Genomic DNA, 21,814 nt, shown 5'->3' on the forward strand with positions numbered 1-21,814 from the left:
ACAGCTAAAAGCAGACAAGAAACCATAGGTTTAAAAACAGTTACATAGCTCAGTTAAAGCTGATTTCAAACATTTTTTAAAAATGTTAATAGAGGGAAGAGTTTCAAGATTTAGGATGGCCTGAGATTCATTCCAGACATTTGGTACAAATGATGAGAAAGCTATTTTACCCAGTTCTGTTCTTGTAAAAGGTGTGCGTAGTAATATTTTTTCTGATGACCTAGTCCTGTAAGCACTATTTTGATAAAAAAGTAAACTGGAAATATAATGGGGTAGTTTACTCATAAGTGCTTTCGCAATAAAAATCAAAGCATGGACTTTTTGCCGGAGAGAAAGAGATGACCATTGCACTGTTTCATACAGAGTACAGTGGTGAGTCCTAGCCGATGCACCTGTGATAAAACGCAAGGCTGAGTGGTACAATACATCTAACTTTTTTAGTAAACATAAACTGGAGTGCATATAAATTATGTCACCATAATCCAGCACTGATAAGAACGTGCTCTGTACCAACCTTCTCCTTGCAGTGTAAGGAAAACACTTTTTCATTTTAAAGAAAAAGCCTAGCTTTGGTCTCAGTTTTTTACAGAGACTCTCAATATGGACACCAAAAGACATCCTATCATCCAACCAAATGCCCAGGTACTTGTAAGAAGATACTCTGTCAATTATTGTGCCATCTTGTGTTGATACAGCGAAGTCAACTGGAGAGCGTGAGTTTGTAAAAAGCATTGTTTTTGTTTTTTTGGCATTCAATACCAGCTTCAACCCTAAGAGAAACGACTGGACTTGATTAAAAGCAGTCTGAAGTTGTGTAATTGCTTCCCTTACTTATGAATGAGCACGGCTCTGACATTCCTATGGTAACAAGTAATTCACAGGGACTTGTATGGTGGACAGTCACATCATTTTATGTCTAACAAAACACAGATGTTACAAGTTTGTTATTTAGCAAAGTAAAATGTATGACCCCCTTTCCGAAACAGTTGGGACGCTGTGTAAACTGTAAATAAAAACAGAGAAATTTTATTTATTTATTTTTTTTTAAACATAGGCTCATTTGAATTTAATGCCAGCAACATGGTACAGAAAAGTTGAGACAGGGGCAACAAAAGACTGAAAAATTTGTATAATGCTATAAATAAATAAATAAATAAATAGTTTAATTGGCAACAGGTCAGTAACATGATTGGGTATAAAAAGAGCATCCCAGAGAGGCAGAGTCTCTCAAAAGTAAAGATGGGGAGGGGTTTACCACTCTGAAAGAATGACTGACTACCTACCTACCTATCTATCTATCTTGAACATGGTTATGATTTTCTGTTCCCTAGTTCATGCGCCATACAAATCAAGTGCTAGACAAACATGCATGTGGTTAGGCCAGCATGGTGACGCAGTGGTTAATGCTGTTGCCTCATTGCAAGAAGGGTCCAGGTTTGAACCTCATGGCCAGCAGGGGCTTTTCTGTGTGGAGTTTGTATGTTTCCTCCACAGTTCAAAAACCATGCAGATTAGGTACAAAGTGGGCTACTGTAATTGGTGCAAGCTGTTGTGGTTTCCCAGCCATATTGGCAAAAAGCTAATAAATTAAAACCTCTATCTATTTGGCATATCACTGCAGTGATGTGGCTGCCCTGTATTGTCCTCTATCTGTTGTCAGGTAGGTTTCCTCCCTCATAGGCAATTCCAGTCACTCTTTGATTTCCCGATGCCTGGGCCTGCCCTGCATACTTGTGGCTTCTATTCTCAAGGGTAACTCGCTCTAAGCTTTGGATTTCGAAAATACTTTATCTTTTGTATCTTTACAAAGTACCTGGCGACTTGTCCAGGGTGTACCCCGCCTTTCGCCCGTAGTCAGCTGGGATAGGCTCCAGCTTGCCTGCGACCCTGTAGAAGGATAAAGCGGCTAGAGATAATGTGATGTGTGTGATGTGATCTTTACAAAGTTTACTAGTCAACATTCCAGAACTTGTAATTCTTCTAAAACTGATGAATTTGTTCTTTGAGCCATTGTCATGGAAACTCTCAAAACTTAAACTCTCCCAAGCAAAAATTATTCAAAGTCAAAGAGGTTGCAGAAGAGTTTAGACTTTTATTAAATCAATGAACAAAAGCCGAGTTTGGTCTGCAGAGTGAACTGGTTCCAAATCTCAAATCATCCATTTTTATAGTCTTCCCCCAAAGCCAGACTTACACTACTGTATATAAGGATACCCTTTAGAACCCTTTAGAATTTTCTATATTTCTGCATAAATATGACCTAAACCATCATCAGATTTTCACACAAGATCTAAAAGTAGATAAAGAGAACCCAGTTAAGAAGAAACCTTTATTCGTCACATGCACACTTCAAGCACAATGAAATTCATCCTCTGCATTTAACCCATCTGAAGAAGTGAACACACACTCAGTGCAGTGGGCAGCCACACCAAAGCACCCAGAGAGCAGTCAGGGGTCAGGTACCTTGCTCAAGGGCACCTCAGCCCAAGGCCGCCTCAGGTTAACCTAACTGCATGTCTTTGGACTGTGGAGGAAACCGGAGCAAACCCACGCACACACGGGGAGAACATGCAAACTTCACACAGAAAGGCCCTTGCCGGCCGCTGGGTTCGAACCTGGAACCTTCTTGTTGTGAGGCGACCGTGCTAACCACTACACCACCATGCCGCCCACAAATTAAACAAATGAGACAAAAATATTATACTTGGTCAATTATTTATTGAGGAAAATGATCCAATATTACATATCTGTGAGTGGCAAAAGTATGTGAACCTTTGCTTTCAGTATCTGGTGTGATCCCCTTGTACAGCAATAACTGCAACTAAATGTTTCTGGTAACTGTGTCATGCTCCACCCCAGACATCCACTCCGGAGATTATGGATCTCTCACGTCAGCACTGATCCAGATCCGGGACAGGAATTCCTTCTCCCCTGAACTCACTTCCTGGTTTTCACTGCTGTGTATAAATAGGCCATTCTCAGATTCTGTTTTTGCCAGAACGTCTCATTTGTTTTCCCTAGCCATTTTTGTGCCTTAATACTTTTTCATGGTTTTTTCTCTCCAGTGTTTTTCCTTTGTTCATGGTTTTTTGCACTAGTGTTTTTCTTGTCCTTGTTTGCCTCGTTTGTTTTATCAAGTTTTTGTCTCCTTTTTTGCTACTTTTTCCTGGATTAAAACCACCTCATTTATTGGATTACTGTCTGAGTCGTATTCTGCTTTTGGATCCTATCTCACCACACCTCCACCACCCCTAACAGTACGTTCTGGCCAACATGGATCCAGCAGAACTGACCCATCTGAGAACGGCTATACAGCAGCAAGGGACTCTCCTCAGGAACCACCAACAAGACCTACAACAAATTACCCAGAACCTCGTCACCCTGTCCAACGCACTCAACCTTCTCACCACGCAGATGCAGCGCTGTCAAGCCGTGCCTACCCCTGCTCAGCCATCTCCTACTTCAGCTCCTGCCACCGCCTTTCTCCACGAACCGAGACTTCCAGCGCCTCAGCCCTACAATGGAGAACCGGGTACTTACAGATCATTTTTGTCTCAATGTTCGTTAATCCTAGAACTGCAACTTCTGGCCTTCCCCACAGAACGCTCCCAGGTAGCATATACAATAACGCTCCTCACCAGCAAGGCCAGAGAGTGGGGAACAGCATTCTCCGAGGAGATGAGGCAAACTTTTGACTGCTCTCTGTCTGGCCGGGAGGTGGCCAGAGAGCTCTGGAGCTGTGGCAGGGGTCCCGGTCTACCTCTGATTACGCCATCGAGTTCCAGACATTGGCGGCTTTGTGCGGTTGGAACGAGAACACCCAGATCGACGCATTCCTACACGGCTTGTCCGACGCCATCAAGGATGAATTGGTATCACGGGAACTGCCATCAGATCTCTCCAGCCTCGTGGACCTCGCCAACCGCATCGATGCTCTGATCCAGCAATGGAGGAGAGAAGAACTGCCCCAGGTTCACCTCCTCTCCAGCTCCCGCTGCGTCCGTCGAACCCATGCAGGTAGACCGGGTTCAGGTGTTCGCGGAGGAACGACATCACCAGCGGAGCACGGGGGCCTGCTTCTACTGTGGTCAGCTGGGACACATCTGTTGAGCCTACCCCCTTAAAGGATGAGCCCACCAGTGAATCAAGGGGCCCTGGTGGGCAACACTCGGAACCAGTCCCTCGCTAATCATCTGTTACTTCCTGTCATCATTATCCGTGACAACCAGCATCACCACCTCCAGGCCCTCGTCGACTCAGGGCGGACAGGAACCTGATCTGCTCCGCCACTGCCAAGCGTCTGGGAATCCCACTACTTGCTCTTGACGTCCCTCTCACTGTCCTGACACTCAATGGCACTGGCTTGACCAACATCACCCACCTTACTGCCCCGCTCACCCTAAGGATTTCCGGTAACCACTCAGAAACCATCCAGCTTCACGTTATGAACAACCCCCACGTACCCATCGTCCTAGGATTACCATGGTTAATGCAGCACAACCCCCACGTTAACTGGGCTGACAACACCATCCTAGGTTGGAGCCAGTCCTGCCTAGCTTCCTGTCTGAACTCTGCTCTGCCTCCCACCAAACCACCACAGTCTTCAGCCAGCGAGTTCCCTGACCTCTCTCAGGTGCCTTTGGAATATTTGGATCTCAAACATTTTCAGTAAGACCCGAGCAGTGTCCCTCCCTCCTCACAGACCCTATGACTGATTAGATAGATTAGATAAAACTTTATTGATCTGTGGAATCGACCTCCTACCCAGGACAGTGGCACCCAAAGGACGACTTTACTCTCTCTCTTCCATCAACAGGCAAGCCATGGAGAAGTACATCTCCAAATCTTTGGCAGCTGGGCTCATCCATCCTTCCTCTTCCCCGGCAGGGGCGGGATTCTTCTTTGTGGAAAAGGACAGGTTGCTCTGCCCCTGCATTGACTATCGGGGTCTCAACGCCATCACGGTCAAAAACTGCTACCCACTACCACTCATGACCACGGCCTTTGAACTACTCCAGGGAGCCAAGGTATTCACCAAGCTAGAGCTATGCAATGCATACCATCTCGTCCCCCTCCCTAATCCCGATGAGTGGAAGACAGCCTTTAACACCACCACTGGTCACTACAAGTACCTTGTGGTCCCTTTCGGCCTGACCAATGCGCCTGCAGTCTTCCAGGCAATCGTTAACGACGTCTTAAGGGACTTCCTAAACAGCTTCATTTTCATGTACCTGGATGACATCCTGATCTTCTCCTGCTCCCTGGAGGAACATCAGGGTCACGTCCAGCAGGTCCTCCAGCGCCTACTAGAGAACAAGTTGTTCATCAAGGTGGCAAAGAGCGAATTTCACCAGAGCTCTGTCTCGTTTCTGGGATTCATCATCTCCTCGGCAAGGATCCAGACGGACCCCCTCAAGCTCGAGGCAGTTGCCGATTAGCCCACCCCATCTTCGAGACGAGAGCTCCAGCACTTCCTAGGATTTGCCAACTTCTACAGGCGCTTCATTTGCAACTTCAGCATGGTGGCCGGACCTCTCTCAGCCCTGGCCTCGACCAAGATCCAATTCAAATGGGGGGAGGAAGCAGAGAAAGCCTTTTCCACGCTCAAGCACAGGTTTACCACAGCACCCATTCTCACCATACCCGATCCTACCAAGCAGTTTATTGTTGAGGTCGATGCTTCCGAGTCAGGGGTCGGAGCTATACTATCCCAGAGGGCCAGTGATGACAAGGTCCACCCATGCTCCTTCTCCCGCCAGTTATCCCCAGCCGAACAGAATTACAACATCGGTGACCGAGAACTACTGGCTGTTAAACTAGCCATGGAGGAGTGGAGGCACTGGGTTGAGGGGTCGGAGCTCCTCTTCCTAGTCTGGATCGACCATAAGAATCTGGAGTACCTCAAGTCTGCCAAACGCCTTAATTCCCATCAAGCCCGTTGGTCTCTCTTCTTCTCCCAGTTCAACTTCACGCTCTCCTACCGCCCAGGCTCCAAGAACGGCAAACCCGATGCCCTGTCCAGGATGTTCTCTTCCCACCAAGAGGAGTCTAAGCCACTGGAGACCATCTTTCCTCCACGCTGCCTGGTGGGAGCTGCCATTCTAGAGGTTGAGATGCTCGTGCAGAAGGCCCTGGAGCAGGATCCTGGTGAAGGTAACCCCAACAACATTCCTCCTAACCATCTGTTTGTTCCCTGTCTGGTGCGAACCCAGGTGCTGTAGTGGGGTCATGGCTCCAAGCTGGCCTGTCATCCGGGAGCTGCCTGAACCCTGGCACTCATCCAGCAGCACTTTTGGTGGCCATCCATCAAGGAGGACATCCAGGAGTTCGTGGCAGCCTGTGACACATGCTCCCGGAACAAGAAAACCAATCAACCCCCTGCCGGCTTGCTAAGACCCCTCCTGACTCCACATCGACCTTGGTCTCACATCGCCCTGGACTTTGTCACAGGACTCTCCAATTCAGGTGGCAACACATGCATCCTCACTGTCATTGACTGACTGTTTCTCCAAGACCGTCCATTTCATTCCTCTGCCCAAGCTCCCCTCAGCCAAAGAAACTGCAGAATTACTTGTCCATCACGTTTTCTGCTTACATGTACTACCCACCGACATTGTTTCTGACCGGGGTCCTCAGTTCACTGAAGTTCTGGAGGTCTTTCTGCAAACTCATCTGGGCCATCTGCAGTCTCACCTCAGGCTTCCACCCACAGACCAACGGCCAGGCAGAACAGGAGAACCAGGCTTTGGAGGTTGCACTCAGGTGCATGGCATCCAGGGATGCCAGTTCTTGGAGTAAGTACCTACCCTGGATCAAGTACGCTCATAACACTCTTCTTTCATCTGCCACAGGTCTCTCACCCTTCCAGTGCTCCCTAGGCTACCAACCACCACTCTTCCCTGACCAAGAGGAGGAGGTCGCCGTACCCTCAGCCCAGATCTTCATATGCCGCTGCAGGAGGACCTGGGCATTGGCCCGGAGAATACTCATTCGCTCCGCCCTAGCATCCACGAGACAGGCCGACAAACGCCGCTCTAAGGCACCCACTTACCGGGTGGGGCAATGAGTCATGCTCTCCACACGCCATCTGCCACTCAGAACCGTCTCCTGCAAGCTGGCTTCCAGGTACCTAGGACCCTTCCTCATCAAAAAGGTAATCAACCCATGTTCCATCAGACTGGCACTACCACTCACCATGTGACGCATCCACCCCACGTTCCACGTGTCACAGTTTAAACCTCTGGTCTCTAGTTCTTTGCTCCCACCCTCCAAACCCCCTCCTCCTCCCAGGCTCATTGATGGCGGCAAGGCCTACATACTCAAGAAACTGCTGAAGGTGCGGCGGCAAGGCAGAGGACTCCAGTACCTGGTGGACTGGGAAGGTTACGGTCCTGAGGAGAGAAGTTGGGTTCCTGCTAGGTTCATCTTGGACCCAATAAATAAATGACCAAGTAATGATAATGGATGGATGCTATGCTGTTTTAAAGTGATAACAGGAACGAACTTGTTCCAGCGACTTTTCACAATATAAAATGTAAACACTTCATGACCCTCTGTTTTATTTCTTACATGAATACTGATAATTTATTTAATTTAAACATGATGGAATGCAATTCATGTCTTGGTCTAAATCGTACCTTCTGGGGCAGAGATGCAGGATGGTTTTCCACTATTAGCCTCTTGAGGTAGTGCAGCCATAATCGCTTTTCCTCCTGATTTTTAGCCTAGAAAAAACAGAAAGCTCATAATCTGTATGGAAAATTTCATGTGTAATCATATGTCTCATATGTAATCAGAATCATGTATCTCATATGCAATCATGTATAAAATCATATTTCATTTTGGCATATTTATAAACTGCTAAAATCATTCTGACCTGTTTTACTCCTGAGTTGTGTATTATAACTTCTCTGCACCTGCACATTTTGTGCTGGCCTACTTATGAATTTCAAGTTGAGGTTGACTGTCAAAGTTGTTTTCTGCTAAAAAAAAAACATCTGTATTCTTCTGAATTATTTTAACTTCTCTGGCGCCTGCACTCCTAATACCTCACTATGACATGGCTACACAGAAAAGAAAAAAGGTGAATAGGGGAAGCCATGGCCTAATGGTTCGAGAAGCAGCTTTGGGACCAAAACATTGCTGGTTTGATTCCATGGACCAGCAGGAATGGCTGAAGTGCCCTGGAGCAAGACACCTAACCCCCAACTGCTCCCCAGGCTGCTCTGGGTGTGTTGTACATCGCTCTGGATAAGAACGTCTGCTAAATGCCATTAATGTAATGAGAAGATCTGGTGAGGGTTGATGTGAAACACCAACCAATAAGATCATTGGTGATATCATAATGGATGTGAACTATGATGTTTAGAAATATATCAAATAAGAAACGATTAGATTAGATAGAACTTTACTGATCCCTTTGGGTGGGTTCCCTCAGGGAAATTAAGATTCCAGCAGCATCATTACAGGATAAACAGAGAATAGAAAATAGAGAAAAAACTTCTAGATAAATTAAATTAAGTATTTACATATACAAGTATAAAAAGAATAAGATATGGGGAAGAGAGGAAGGGGGGAGAAAAAAGGGGGACCAGCAGGAGGGATATTGCACATTGTCCAGTATTGCTTATTGTTAGGCTAGGCTACTGCTCCTTCTCATCCTCTGTCTTCCTGTTACCTCTCCCCCCCCCCAGAGAGGAGTTGTACAGTTTGATGGCGCGAGGGACAAAGGAGTTTTTAAGTCTGTTCATCCTGCACTTGGGAAGGAGCATTCTGTCACTGAACAGGCTCCTCTGGTTGCTGATGATGGTGTGCAGAGGGTGACTGGCATCGTCCATGATATTCAATAGTTTGTCCATAGTCCTCTTCTCTGCCACCATCACCAGAGAGTCCAGCTTCATGCCAACCACAGAGCCAGCCCACCTGATCAGTTTGTCCAGCCTGGATGTGTCCTTCTTGGATGTGCTATCCCCCCCAGCACACCACAGTGTAAAACAGGACACTGACGACCGCAGACTGATAGAACATCCACAGGAGTCTCCTGCAGATGTTAAAGGACCGCAGCCTCCTAAGGAAGTATAGCCTGCTCTGTCCCTTCCTGTATAAGTGATTGGTGTTGCAAGTCCAGTCCAGCTTGCTGTCCAGCCACAGCCCAAGGTACTTGTAGGAATCCACAGCCTCCACCTCGACTCCCTCGATCAGAACTGGTTGTGACCTTGGTCTGGACCTCCCAAAGTCAATGACCAGCTCCTTGGTCTTCAAGGTGTTGAGCTGCAGATGGTTCCTGTTGCACCACACAGCAAAGTCCCTCACCAGGCTCCTATACTCCTCCTCTCTGTTGTCACTGATACACCCAATGATGGCTGTGTCATCAGCAAACTTCTGAATGTGACACAGCTCCGAGTTGTAGCAAAAATCCACGGTGTACAGGGTGAAGAGAAGAGGGGCCAGCACCGTGCCCTGGGGTGCTCTGGTGCTGCTAATCACAGTGTCAGATGTGATGTCCTTCAGCCTGATGTACTGCGGCCTGTCAGTGAGGTAGCTGGAGATCCAGGTGACCAGGCAGGGGTCCACTCGCATCTTGTTCAATTTGTCCTGAAGCAAAAGGGGCTGGATGGTGTTGAAGGCACTTGAGAAGTCCAAGAAGAGGATCCTCACTGTGCCATTTCCCTTATCCAGTTGGGGACACACCTTGTCTGGGCCTGCTGCTTTCCTGGGATGAAGCTTCCTCAGTTGACCTCTGACCTGGTCTGCAGTAATGCATGGAAGAGTCTGTGGTGAGGTGAGGGAGGAGGGGGCTGCTGCGATGACTGGAGGGAGGTGTGTTGAGGGAAGAAGGAGAGATAGCTGCAGTGAGGGGGAGGGTGGGGAGGACATGGGCTGGTTGAACTGGTTGAAGAAGGCCCTGTCCACACGGCAATTGCTTATCGTTTTGGCCTGGCGTCCACACGGCACCGGCGTTTTGGGTGCCCAAAACACAATCTTTTTGAGAACGGGTTCCAGAGTGGAAAGATCTGGCAACGTTGCCGTTGTGAAGTCGTCTGGATGAGTAGAACGGATTTGTTTACGATGACGTCACAACCACATGACTGTCAGTGCTTCACGCCGGGTAGAAGTGTAACGAACTCGATGCGAGTTGTCAACAAATCCTATAACTTGGTTCATGAAACGCGCTTACAAAATATTTTCACTGTGAATATTTATTGTGTAATGGTGCAAAGTGAGAGAGAGAGAGAGAGAGAGAGAGACTCTGCCCTTAGGGCAGAGTCAATCCCGCCAGCAAAAATAGGGAAAAAAAAAGGAGCGATCTTACCTCTTCAGATGTGGGTTTAAGTCCTACAATACATTCCTCAAAAAGGGCGTAGAAGAAATTAATCCATCAACGTGTATCATTCAATTTATTCCGGACCATTAAAGATGCCGCCTTCCGCGTAGAATCATATGTCATCCTCGTCGCCATATTGGATAGGTCAAAGCGGAGAATAAAGATTCATGTGCTGCGTTTAACTGTACCAACAGGTTTACCGTCCAAACGAGATCATATGGGATTACCTTTCACAGGTGAGAAACAACAAATTAATCCATCAACGTGTATCATTCAATTTATTCCGGACCATTAAAGACGCCGCCTTCCGCGTAGAATCATGTCATCCTCACCGCCATTTTGGAGAGGTCAAAGCGGAGAATAAAGATTAGCTGCGTTTAACTGTACCAACAGGTTTGCTGTCCAAACGAGATCACATGGGATTACCTTTCACAGGTGAGACTGGAAAAATACTTTTCCTCGTATTTGGTCATTATAATGTAATTTTACAAACAGATTTTCCTGACTTTGTGGCTAATATGAAGTCTCGCGCATAATAGTTTATGCGCATGCGTCCTTATTTCTTCTATTGTCTCCGAAGGGACCGTCTTACAGCGCCCCTAGAGGTGTGGCATGTGTATTGCATCGTTTTCAGCAAGCGTTGCGTTGCCATATGGACCTGATATTTTACTGATTGTTGCCCATTTCATCTCATCTCATCTCATTATCTCTAGCCGCTTTATCCTTCTACAGGGTCGCAGGCAAGCTGGAGCCTATCCCAGCTGACTACGGGCGAAAGGCGGGGTACACCCTGGACAAGTCGCCAGGTCATCACAGTGTTGCCCATTTGGACGCGATATATTTTTAAATAACATCTCGTTGTCGTGTGGATGTAGCTGAAGCCCATGTTTACATTAGACCGTATCAGTGGATCATCAGATTAACGTTTTTAAAACGATTAGTGTGCACACAGCAACACCAATACACGATTTGCGTGCACACAGCAACACCAATACACGGATACGCTCGGCTCCGCAGGCATCCTGCGCTCCAAATCACTCCGCCCTGAACAGCGAGTGCCCTCTGGAGGGTGTGCACTCCGGCCCCGCGCAGCTCACAGAGCACGCGAGTGAAGTGCACAAGCTGTGATTCGGGACTGAGCCGCTGTGTGTGTGATCCCAGCGCATATCACTTACCACTTGCAAGTGGAAGGATGGCAAGCCTAAAGACAATCATAACTACACAATCGGCAGTATTTGCATCAGTATTTTCATACTTTTATACTCTTTAATGAAAGGTGATACAAGGCGGAAGTCCGCGCCGTTTTTCGGCAGTCGCGTCACATGACCAACGCCAGCGAATCAGGAAGGTGGATGTCACAGTGACGTTGTCCAATGACGACACCAGCTAGAGCTCAGCACAGTGTATCCGCGTATCTCAATGTTTACACAGCACCGGAGCTGACACGATCTGGATTGAATACGTGGACCCTGGCGGATTCCCGTTTCCCGGCGTTTCCAGGCGGTTTAATGTAAACGGACAGTGCATCCGTGAAGAAAACGAGACAGATACGGTCTAATGTAAACTTGGCCAAAGTCATTCAACTCCTTCACCCTCTCCACTGTCCCCTCAACGACTCTGGTCTTTCTATTGTGGCCTGTGATGGTTTTCACACCTTCCCTGACCTCCCTCATGCTGTTCTCCTTCAGCTTCTGCTCCACCTCTCTCCTGTAGCTGTCCTTAGCTTCCCTCACACAGCGTTTCACCTCCTGCTGTGCTGCTTTCATCACCTCCCTGTCCCTGCTCCTGAAGGCAGCCTTCTTCCTGTTGAGGATAGCTTTCACTTCCTATGTTACCCATGGCTTGTTATTAGGGTAACACTGTACAGTCTTGGCGGGGAAAACCACGTCTGCACAGAAGTTGAGATAATCCGTCAGACAGTGTGTCAGCCCCTCTATGTCCTCACAGTGTGGGCTAAGCAGCACATCCCAGTCCGTGATGTCATAGCAGTCTCTGAGGGCATCTTCCATTTCAGGGGACCACCTCCTGATGGAGCTAGTTGTTGCAGACTGCCTTTGAACCGGGGGGTGTACTTCGGCTGTAGAAGAACCAGGTTGTGGTCAGACTTCCCTAGTGGGGGGAGGGGTGTGACTCTGTATGCATCCCTCACATTAGCATACAGCAATCATACGATGTCATTATACGAGAGATCACTCTGCAGCCTGACTTGGCTTTTGTTGTCTGAGCCAATAAAATTCTAATTTCCGCAAATCCTTGACTTTTTGACTCTTCTTATAAACAAGCAAGTTTCCACAACATCTGCAGACTGATATTAAAAACAAATGTTCACATGAAGATGCATCACTGGTGTGGAAATGTAGAACAGAAACTTGGTGAATAGTTGATTCTCTGTGGATGGGGAGAATTATGTTTATTTTCATGTTCCAGATAACCTTGAAGGATGCCTTTATCAGCAGAAGAATGAACTGGAATCATACTTATGGTGTATTCAAATCTGTTTTGAAAATAATGGCAACCATGTGGAGCATATTTTATTAGTAAAATAATTTTTTTTTTTTGTAAAGTGTTAATTTTCTCTGTGTATAAAAAACTTATGGCCCAGACTGTATTTAAATACTTTTACATTGCAGTCATTTAAGGCAGACACTTTTATCCAAAGCGAGTTACATTTGAGACAGGATACAACTGAGCATTTGAATGTTAAAGGACTTAATTTTGCATGTACAGTGGTGCTTGAAAGTTTGTGAACCCTTTAGAATTTTCTATATTTCTGCATAAATATGACCTAAAACATCATCAGATTTTTACACAAGTCCTAAAACTAGACTAGACCGGACAATTCCCCGGGGGAAATTGTGAGAGGATGCAGTGCGCGAAGCAATTCGGTCACGCATGTTTGCTGGCCGTGAATGTGTGACCTGCTATGAAGCTACAATGCCATGATTTATGTGTGTGCTTGAGACAGCAGCCCCCTCCCCCCTCTCTGCTACCTCACTGGCCCCAGTCGGCATGGCGACGGGCCTGAGCAGGAGCGCCCATTCAACACTTGTGTAACACAATAGACACGCATTCAAAAGCCGGATTTTCTCCCGGAACCCACATGGCGTTTGAGCCGGGACTGATCCAAAAGTGTAGAACCTAGCAGAAAAGTTGAATGCCAGATCCACAGAGGAGAAGTTTTCCTACGTTTTAGAGTTTGAATCACGTCTCTAGGTGAAAGCATGCCAGAGCAGTGGATGTTTGAAAAAGTGCTTTTTTTTCAATTAATTCCATAGAAATGAATGGGGGTGGCACGGTGGTGTAGTGGTTAGCGCTGTCGCCTCACAGCAAGAAGGTCCTGGGTTCGAGCCCCGGGGCCGGCGAGGGCCTTTCTGTGCGGAGTTTGCATGTTCTCCCCGTGTCCGCGTGGGTTTCCTCCGGGTGCTCCGGTTTCCCCCACAGTCCAAAGACATGCAGGTTAGGTTAACTGGTGACTCTAAATTGACCGTAGGTGTGAATGTGAGTGTGAATGGTTGTCTGTGTCTATGTGTCAGCCCTGTGATGACCTGGCGACTTGTCCAGGGTGTACCCCGCCTTTCGCCCGTAGTCAGCTGGGATAGGCTCCAGCTTGCCTGCGACCCTGTAGAAGGATAAAGCGGCTAGAGATAATGAGATGAGATGAGATGAGAAATGAATGGGGGTTTTTTGGGACAAGTGTGACTACTACTTTTGAGAAAATTATGTCTGTAGTGTGAAATTTGTGGCTGAAAACACAGTTTAAGTTTGAAATTTTGAGCATGATTTATGTGTGTGCTTGAGACAGCAAACCCCCCCCCCCCAACCTGCCCTGTCATTGGCCCCAGTCGGCATGGCGACGGGCCTCAGGAGAGCTAAGACACACAAGGTACTGAGTTTTCTGCTGTTTTTTTGCTCAGGACCAGGCCTCGAACAACGACAAATAACTCGACCACGAAAGCAGCTATTCACAAAATTCTTTCACAGTGAGCGCTCGAAGGGTCTCCTGAATAAAATGATGTATTTTTTTGTCTGTAGTGTTAAAAATAAGGACACTAGAGCGATTTTAAAAATGACTGACTTTTCTGTCACATTTATAATGGGTGTCAATGAGAAGACACACAAGGTCTTGAATTTTGTGCTGTGTTTTACTACGGAACAGGCCTCGAACAATGACAAATAACTCGACAACGGAAGAAGCTATTCACAAAATTCTTTCACAGTGAGCGCTAGAAGGGTCTCCTGAATAAAATGATGTATTTTTTTCTCTGTAGTGTTAAAAATAAGGACACTAGAGCGATTTAAAAATGACTGACTTTTCTGTCACATTTATAATGGGTGTCAATGAGGCCATTCGGCTGCCCTCTTCTCAGTTTGAGGCTTCTCATTCAAAAACTGTAAATCCTGTCGTTTAGGTAGACACATTGTGTGAATCAGGACAAGTTTTACTACTACTTTTGAGAAAATCATATCTGTAGAGTGAAATTTGTGGCTGAAAACACAGTTTAAGCGAGAAAGTTTGACCTTTTTTTTCAACCCCTCTCCACTCTGACTTAACGAGGTCCACTGGTGTGTAACGCAATAGACACCCATTCAAAAGCCGGATTTTCTCCCGGAACCCACATGGCGTTTGAGCCGGGACTGATCCGAAAGTGTAGAACCTAGCAGAAAAGTTGAATGCCAGATCCACAGAGGAGAAGTTTTCCTACATTTTAGAATTTGAATCTCGTCTCTAGGTGAAAGCATGCCAGAGCAGCGGATGTTTGAAAAAGTGCTTTTTTTTCAATTAATTCCATAGAAATGAATGGGTTTTTTTGGGGCGATTTTTTCGCGACTACATCGCGAAAAAATCGTATTCTGTAGAGAAAAGTAATAGCATAGCGAGTCCGATCGAGCCGCACGTTTTGATATATTGTTTGTCTGTGTGCGACGTACGGTTATTGAGTTATTCGAAATCAAAATTTGCGTAGGAGGAAGAATAATACGGAAGAAGAAGAAACACGTAGAAGAACAATAGTTGCTGTGCTTTGCACTGCATCCTAATAAAGAGAACCCAGTTAAACAAATGAGACAAAAATATTATACTTGGTCATTTATTTATTTATTGAGGAAAATGATCCAATATTACATATCTGTGAGTGGCAAAAGTATGTGAACCTCTAGGATTAGCAGTTCATTTGAAGGTGAAATTATAGTCAGGCGTTTTCAATCAATGGGATGACAATCAGGTGTGAGTGGGCACACTGTTTTATTTAAAGAACAGGGATCTATCAAAGTCTGATCTTTACAACACATGTTTGTGGAAGTGTATCATGGCATGAACAAAGGAGATTTCTGAGGACCTCAGAAAAAGCATTGTTGATGCTCATCAGGCTGGAAAAGGTTACAAAACCATCTCTAAAGAGTTTGGACTCCACCAATCCACAGTCAGACAGATTGTGTACAAATGGAGGAAATTCAAGACCATTGTTACCCTCCCCAGGAGTGATCGACCAACAAAGATCACTCCAAGAGCAAGGTGTGTAATAGCCAGTGAGGTCACAAAGGACCCCACTGCTTCTAAGCAACTGAAGGCCTCTCTCACATTGGCTAATGTTAGCCCATGTTTACATTAGACCGTATCAGCAGATCATCAGATTAACGTTTTTAAAACGATTAGTGTGCACACAGCAACACCAGTACACGATTTGCGTGCACACAGCAACACCAATACACGGATACGCTCGGCTCCGCAGGCATCCTGCGCTCCAAATCACTCCGCCCTGAACAGCGAGTGCCCTCTGGAGGGTGCGCACTCCGGCCTTGCGCAGCTCACAGAGCACGCGAGTGAAGTGCACAAGCTGTGATTCGGGACTGAGCCGCTGTGTGTGTGATCCCAGCGTATATCACTTACCACTTGCAAGTGGAAGGATGGCAAGCCTAAAGACAATCATAACTACACAATGGGCAGTATTTGCATCAGTATTTGCAGTATTTTCATACTTTTATACTCTTTAATAAAAGGTGATACAAGGCGGAAGTCCGCGCCGTTTTTCAGCAGTCGCGTCACATGACCAACGCTAGCGAATCAGGAAGGTGGATGTCAAAGTGACATTGTCCAATGACGATGCCAGCTAGAGCTCAGCACAGCGTATCCGCGTATTCTCAATGTTTACACAGCACCGAAGCTGACAGGATCTGGATTGAATACGTGGACCCTGGCGGATTCCCATTTCCCGGCGTTTCCAGGCGGTTTAATGTAAACGGACAGTGCATCTGCGAAGAAAACGAGACAGATACGGTCTAATGTAAACTTGGCCTTAATGTTCATGAGTCCACCATCAGGAGAACACTGAACAACAATGGTGTGCATGGCAGGGTTGCAAGGAGAAAGCCACTGCTCTCCAAAAGGAACATTGCTGCTCGTCTGCAGTTTGCTAAAGATCACGTGGACAAGCCAGAAAGCTATTGGAAAAATGTTTTGTGGATGGATGAGACCAAAATAGAACTTTTTGGTTTAAATGAGAAGCGTTATGTTTGGAGAAAGGAAAAACACTGCATTCCAGCATAAGAGCCTTATCCCATCTGTGGAACATGGTGGTGGTAGTATCAAGGTTTGGGGCTGTTTTGCCGCATGTGGGCCAGGATGGCAGCTATTGAATTGTTCCCGTTCCAGCCGCACGCCATGCGACTGCCATGCGACTTCCGTGCAGTTCCCAGCTGAAAGCCAGCAGGCTGCCATGCAGAGCTCAGACCCCCTCCCTCTCCTATTTTAATTCTAAACACGCCCATTCATTCGATTCTACGGTGTCACCATTAGATGGCGCTTCTCTCATAAAAAAATACATTACTTGAAATGTTGTGTGAAGCTGTTGTACTGCACTTCATTCTGGGGTTTTTTATGATCTTATGGATTATAAACATTGAGATGATGAACCATCTGAAAGTCTTTTTTGGTTGGGTACATCTTACCTTCTCCGAATAAGTAATGGTTACTAAGTGATATTAATTACCGTTGATTAGTAATTATCAGGTATTACCTACTAGCAAACAAGAGATAATTTTTTACCCAATTTCAGTGAGAAAATAGCTGTTGAATAGATACATAAATGTGAGGTAAATTTTACCCAATTTATTTAAGTATTTCATAGCTTTTTATTTCAGTTATTTTATACTCAATATATGGAATGAAATCTACCCCAAACAAGTCAATGCAAATTGTTACCTCAGATTTATTGGGTAAATTCTATACCATAGGTTACTTTTTTCAGTGTACACTGTAAGAAGTGATTTTGGAGAGTGGTAAATATAATCTAAGCAAACCAGATAAAATTTACTCGATTATTGCAGTCAGCCAAGGAATATTTAGGAATTATTGCAGTCAGCCAGGGAACTCTCGGACTGCCATCTTCCTCTCTCCGGCTGTTACCGTATAGTTTAGTGAGCTACGGTATACCGTAAAACAGGTTCATTACTTGAAATGTTGTGTGAAGCTGTTGTACTGCACTTTATTCTGTGGGTTTTTTTTTGATGATTTTATGGATTAAAAACATTGAGATGATGAACCATCTGAAAGTCTTTTTTTTTGGGGGGGGGGTACATCTTACCTTCTCCGAATAAGTAATGGTTACTACCATAAGTGATATTAATTACCTTTGATTAGTAATTATCAGGTATTACCTACTAGCAAACAAGAGATAATTTTACCCAGTTTCAATGAGAAAGTAGCTGTTGAATAGATACATAAATGTGAGGTAAATTTTACCCAATTTAAGTATTTCATACCTTTTTATTTCAGTTATTTTATACTCAATATATGGAATTAAATCTACCCCAAACAAGTCAATGCAAAATGTTACCTCAGATTTACTGGGTAAAGTCTATACGGTAGGTTATTGTTTTCGGTGCAGGAGCAGGCAAAACTGCGGGTCTTGGTAGTCTGGTGGTTACTGCACGTCTTGTACCGGTAACTCCTGAAACATGGTTCGATTCTTGCCTTGGGTTTTTCACCCTCACTCCTCTCTCCCTGTTTTCTGCCAACCTCTACACCAGCTACTGTTAAACAAAGGCAAACTCGCTCAAAAATAAATATTTAAAAAAAGTGACTCTTGCAATGAAGCACTGTGCACTTTTTAGTGTTACATGTAGGTCCTGCTTTCAAATAGGCTAAACAATATTAAATAGTGGCAATGTTGGGATGACTGAAAACAGACTTTTTTTTGCTTATAAGACTTTACTAACTACTGAAATCTATTACAAGTTGAATGTAGCCACTGATTACTGTTTCATGAAGCAGGCCTTATAGGGCACGCTAAACAACATGCTTGTGATGAAAGTACCGTACAGCTTAATTGTTTGAATCAGTGTATCATTCATTCTTTCTATTTTCAAATGGCAATCAAAAATCAAAAAATGAAAAAGTGACTGGTTATTTTGTTATTTGTTTTTATTTTAACATAAAAAATGAAAAAATGACTGTTTTTTCATATTTTTTTTTATATGAGCCTAAAATTGAAATGAAAAACAAGTCATTTTTTTCATTTTTTGATTGGCAATTAAAAATGGAAAGAACGAATGATACACAATCCGTGTATCATTCGTTCTTTCTTTTTTTTCAGTAATACGCAATGACTCAAGCGCACAATGTCAGAGGACAGAGGACTGGAATTAGTGCCCCAAAAAACACAATTTCAGCTTGGAAAAACTACAGACGGTATAACTTCAGGAAGAAAATAAACATTTATTTCACACTAAGGAAAGCAGGCTCACTACAAATGGAGGCTATACAAAGCACAGAAATGTAGCATACAGTTGTCCCATCTAGTAGTTTCCACATTCCCATGGTGAGTCTTTCCTACGGTACATTCGCCACAGGTGTATTTGTGGCAGCGTACACAAAGTTCAGTGCTTCTGTTATTATTGCAGGGTATGCGCACCTGGCACTGTGTCTTTTTCTTCTGAGAAACTTTCATCTCACGCTGCTGTTTGTGTTCTTCCCCTTGTGCCTTTTCCTGCAAAAGCCTGTTTTGAAGTTCCTCTGCAAGCTCCAGCATGAACAATTGGCGACTTTCTTTGGATCCTGTACATACTGTGTACAAGACATGTGCATTTGTGACAGCCATGTCAAGCAGGTTGTAAAACACAGCCATGGGCCATCTCCGTGTTCCTGCACGCACCGAGTAATTATGTAATTTCTGGTCCATGATATCAACGCTGCATTTGAAATGGTTGTAATCAACAACAGTGTTTGGTTTTTGTTTTGTGGTGTCCACAATTTCCACTTTCTGATGCATGGTGCTCAGAAGACAAACAGATTTCTTTTTTTTGTTGCAAACACCATCAGCAAGGCACTTCCAGATGTGAACACCTGTGTGGAGTACAACTGGTGCCCCGAGGTTTCCTTTGCAGTTGCTGGTAGCTCCTGACGATTTTTGTTGATGGTGCCAAGCAGAGTTGTTTTTCATTGAAGAAGCCTGTTAGCCAAAGACAGAGAGGTGAAGAAATTATCCATAGTTACAGTCCTTCCCTGGTCCATACGGTAAATGGTTCCATCAATTTCAAAACAACATTCTCTGATAGCCTCTCTCCCGTTGGACAAGTGGGATCTTTTCCCAAGTAAGGGATGGCATTACACATGTATTTTGTGTCCAGATCTGCTGCAATCCAAAACTTGATTCCAAACTTGTCAGGGTTGGATGTGATGTACTGCAGAAAGGGACAACGAACCTTTGAAGGAAATAACTGCTCATGCATGGTAACATGTTGTCCTGGACTGTAGGACGACACACAATTCTGAACAAACTCCTGCCAGATGTCTGAAATTGCTGCAAATTTGTCCGTTTGTATGCGCTCCTTGCAGGTGTCCTTGTTGTCGAAGCGAAGGTACCGCTTTATTTCAAGAAAGTGGTTATGGGGCATTATGGCTTTGATATCTGGGTTGCCGAATCTATTGGCCCACATGAGTCGCATGGCACCAATGTAGCCCTTGGCAGCCCTTCGAAAAAGGATTGCGAGGAACGCCATCAGCTCGAAGACACTCATCTGCCAGCTGGGATTTGTTCTATGGCCCTCCTGGACTGTGCAGTCTCTGATGGCCAACAACATGCTGATATCCAACAAATACAGGAAGCTTTGAAGGCGACTCGTGATTTTGCATGTTGCAAACTCTGTTGGCCCTCCAGATCCATTGAATGCTGTCTGTGGAGTTTCATGAGCAGAAAAGTCTCCAACTTTGTGGTGGAACCACACAGTGCCATTTTTCGCCTTCTCTGTGGATCCAGGTGTTATGCCCACATCTGCAACTTTTTGTTTTTTTATTACAAGGGGGGTTGATGTGCATTGTGTCTTCCTCCTCATCTGATGTGGCCTCTGTGTCTGAACTGTCCTGCTCAATCACATACTTGGGTTAGGGCTTCCGGAAAGATCCACGTCCTGGCCTAGGCCAAGGCCGTGTTGTGCACTGTCCTTCCCAAGCCCCATCCTCAATGCTCCACAAGTGCCTGGTCAGTACCCCCATGTTATATTTGGGTTATTATTCCATTATTATTTGAGGCTAGGTTTTGGGTTAGGGGCTAAGGCTAGGGGTTGGGTTAGGGGTGAGCTCAGGTTGGGGTTAGATCCAGGATTTGGGGTTAGGGTTAGAACTGATCCTTCTTGGTTGCCTTGGTTGTGACATTCAGTACGTTTACATGCACATCCAAATCGAGCTACTGTCGGTAATCGAGCAAAGGGTCCCAGCAGGGGTGCCAGAGAAATCCAATCCTACATGCAACTGTGAAATCGAGCTATTGTGTAAGGTGCATTGTGCACCCAAGCCACAGGTGGCGCTACACGCCCCATCGTGTTGGTACACTTCTGGTTGTCGTCATGAAGAAGAGCTAAAGTGTTGCCAGATACTGCTGACGTTTTCCAGCCCAAAACATGTTCAAATCCGCCAAAATGCACTTAAAACCTCCCAATCTGGCAACACTGGCAGTTCCGTGTTCAAGCTGTTAGGCTTGCTCTAACAGACTGTATGGCTACAAACTGTCCGGCGCAGACCACCGTTTTGTAAGACAACTTATTTTGCACAATTGTATATTTTTCTAAAGTCCATTTTTTTGCTTACAAAAAAAATATTTTTTTTGCTTACAATTTAACTTATGTCTTAATAAACACACAGTTCATTTGTTTTGTTTTTATTGACATTCTTCAGATGTTGGACATATATATATATATACACACACATACACACACACAAATACAATGACTTGTTTATGTATACAATTCACAGCTATCCAACAGCTGTACAGATGTGTTTGGTGATACAGTAAGTGAGCTAAATTTTAACAGTGCAAACAATGCCACAAAAAGAAAAGATTCATGCTGTTGTCATGATTCGTTGTCATGCCGACCGAGGCTATTGTGTTTCCTGCTTGTGGTCTCATCACTCGTCACTTCCGGAAGGGGCAGTGCTGACGTAAGCGGCTCGACTACGTAGCTCGATAGGGTTTACATGCACTAAGTAGCTCGGCAGAA

The 21,814-nt window shown here is 45.2% G+C and overlaps 1 protein-coding gene across 1 annotated transcript in view; it reads right to left on the reverse strand.

Annotated features, from left to right (window-relative positions):
• plekhg2 (pleckstrin homology domain containing, family G (with RhoGef domain) member 2) overlaps window positions 1-21,814 on the reverse strand; it is a 102,821-nt gene that overhangs the window by 14,156 nt on the left and 66,851 nt on the right. Inside the window, exon 11 of the mRNA XM_060943489.1 lies at window positions 7,638-7,724. Within this exon, the coding sequence (XP_060799472.1) occupies window positions 7,638-7,724 (87 nt within the window). The remainder of the gene's footprint in view (window positions 1-7,637; window positions 7,725-21,814) is intronic.

Source organism: Neoarius graeffei, chromosome 17, assembly GCF_027579695.1.
Source record: "Neoarius graeffei isolate fNeoGra1 chromosome 17, fNeoGra1.pri, whole genome shotgun sequence".
NCBI lineage: Eukaryota > Metazoa > Chordata > Actinopteri > Siluriformes > Ariidae > Neoarius > Neoarius graeffei.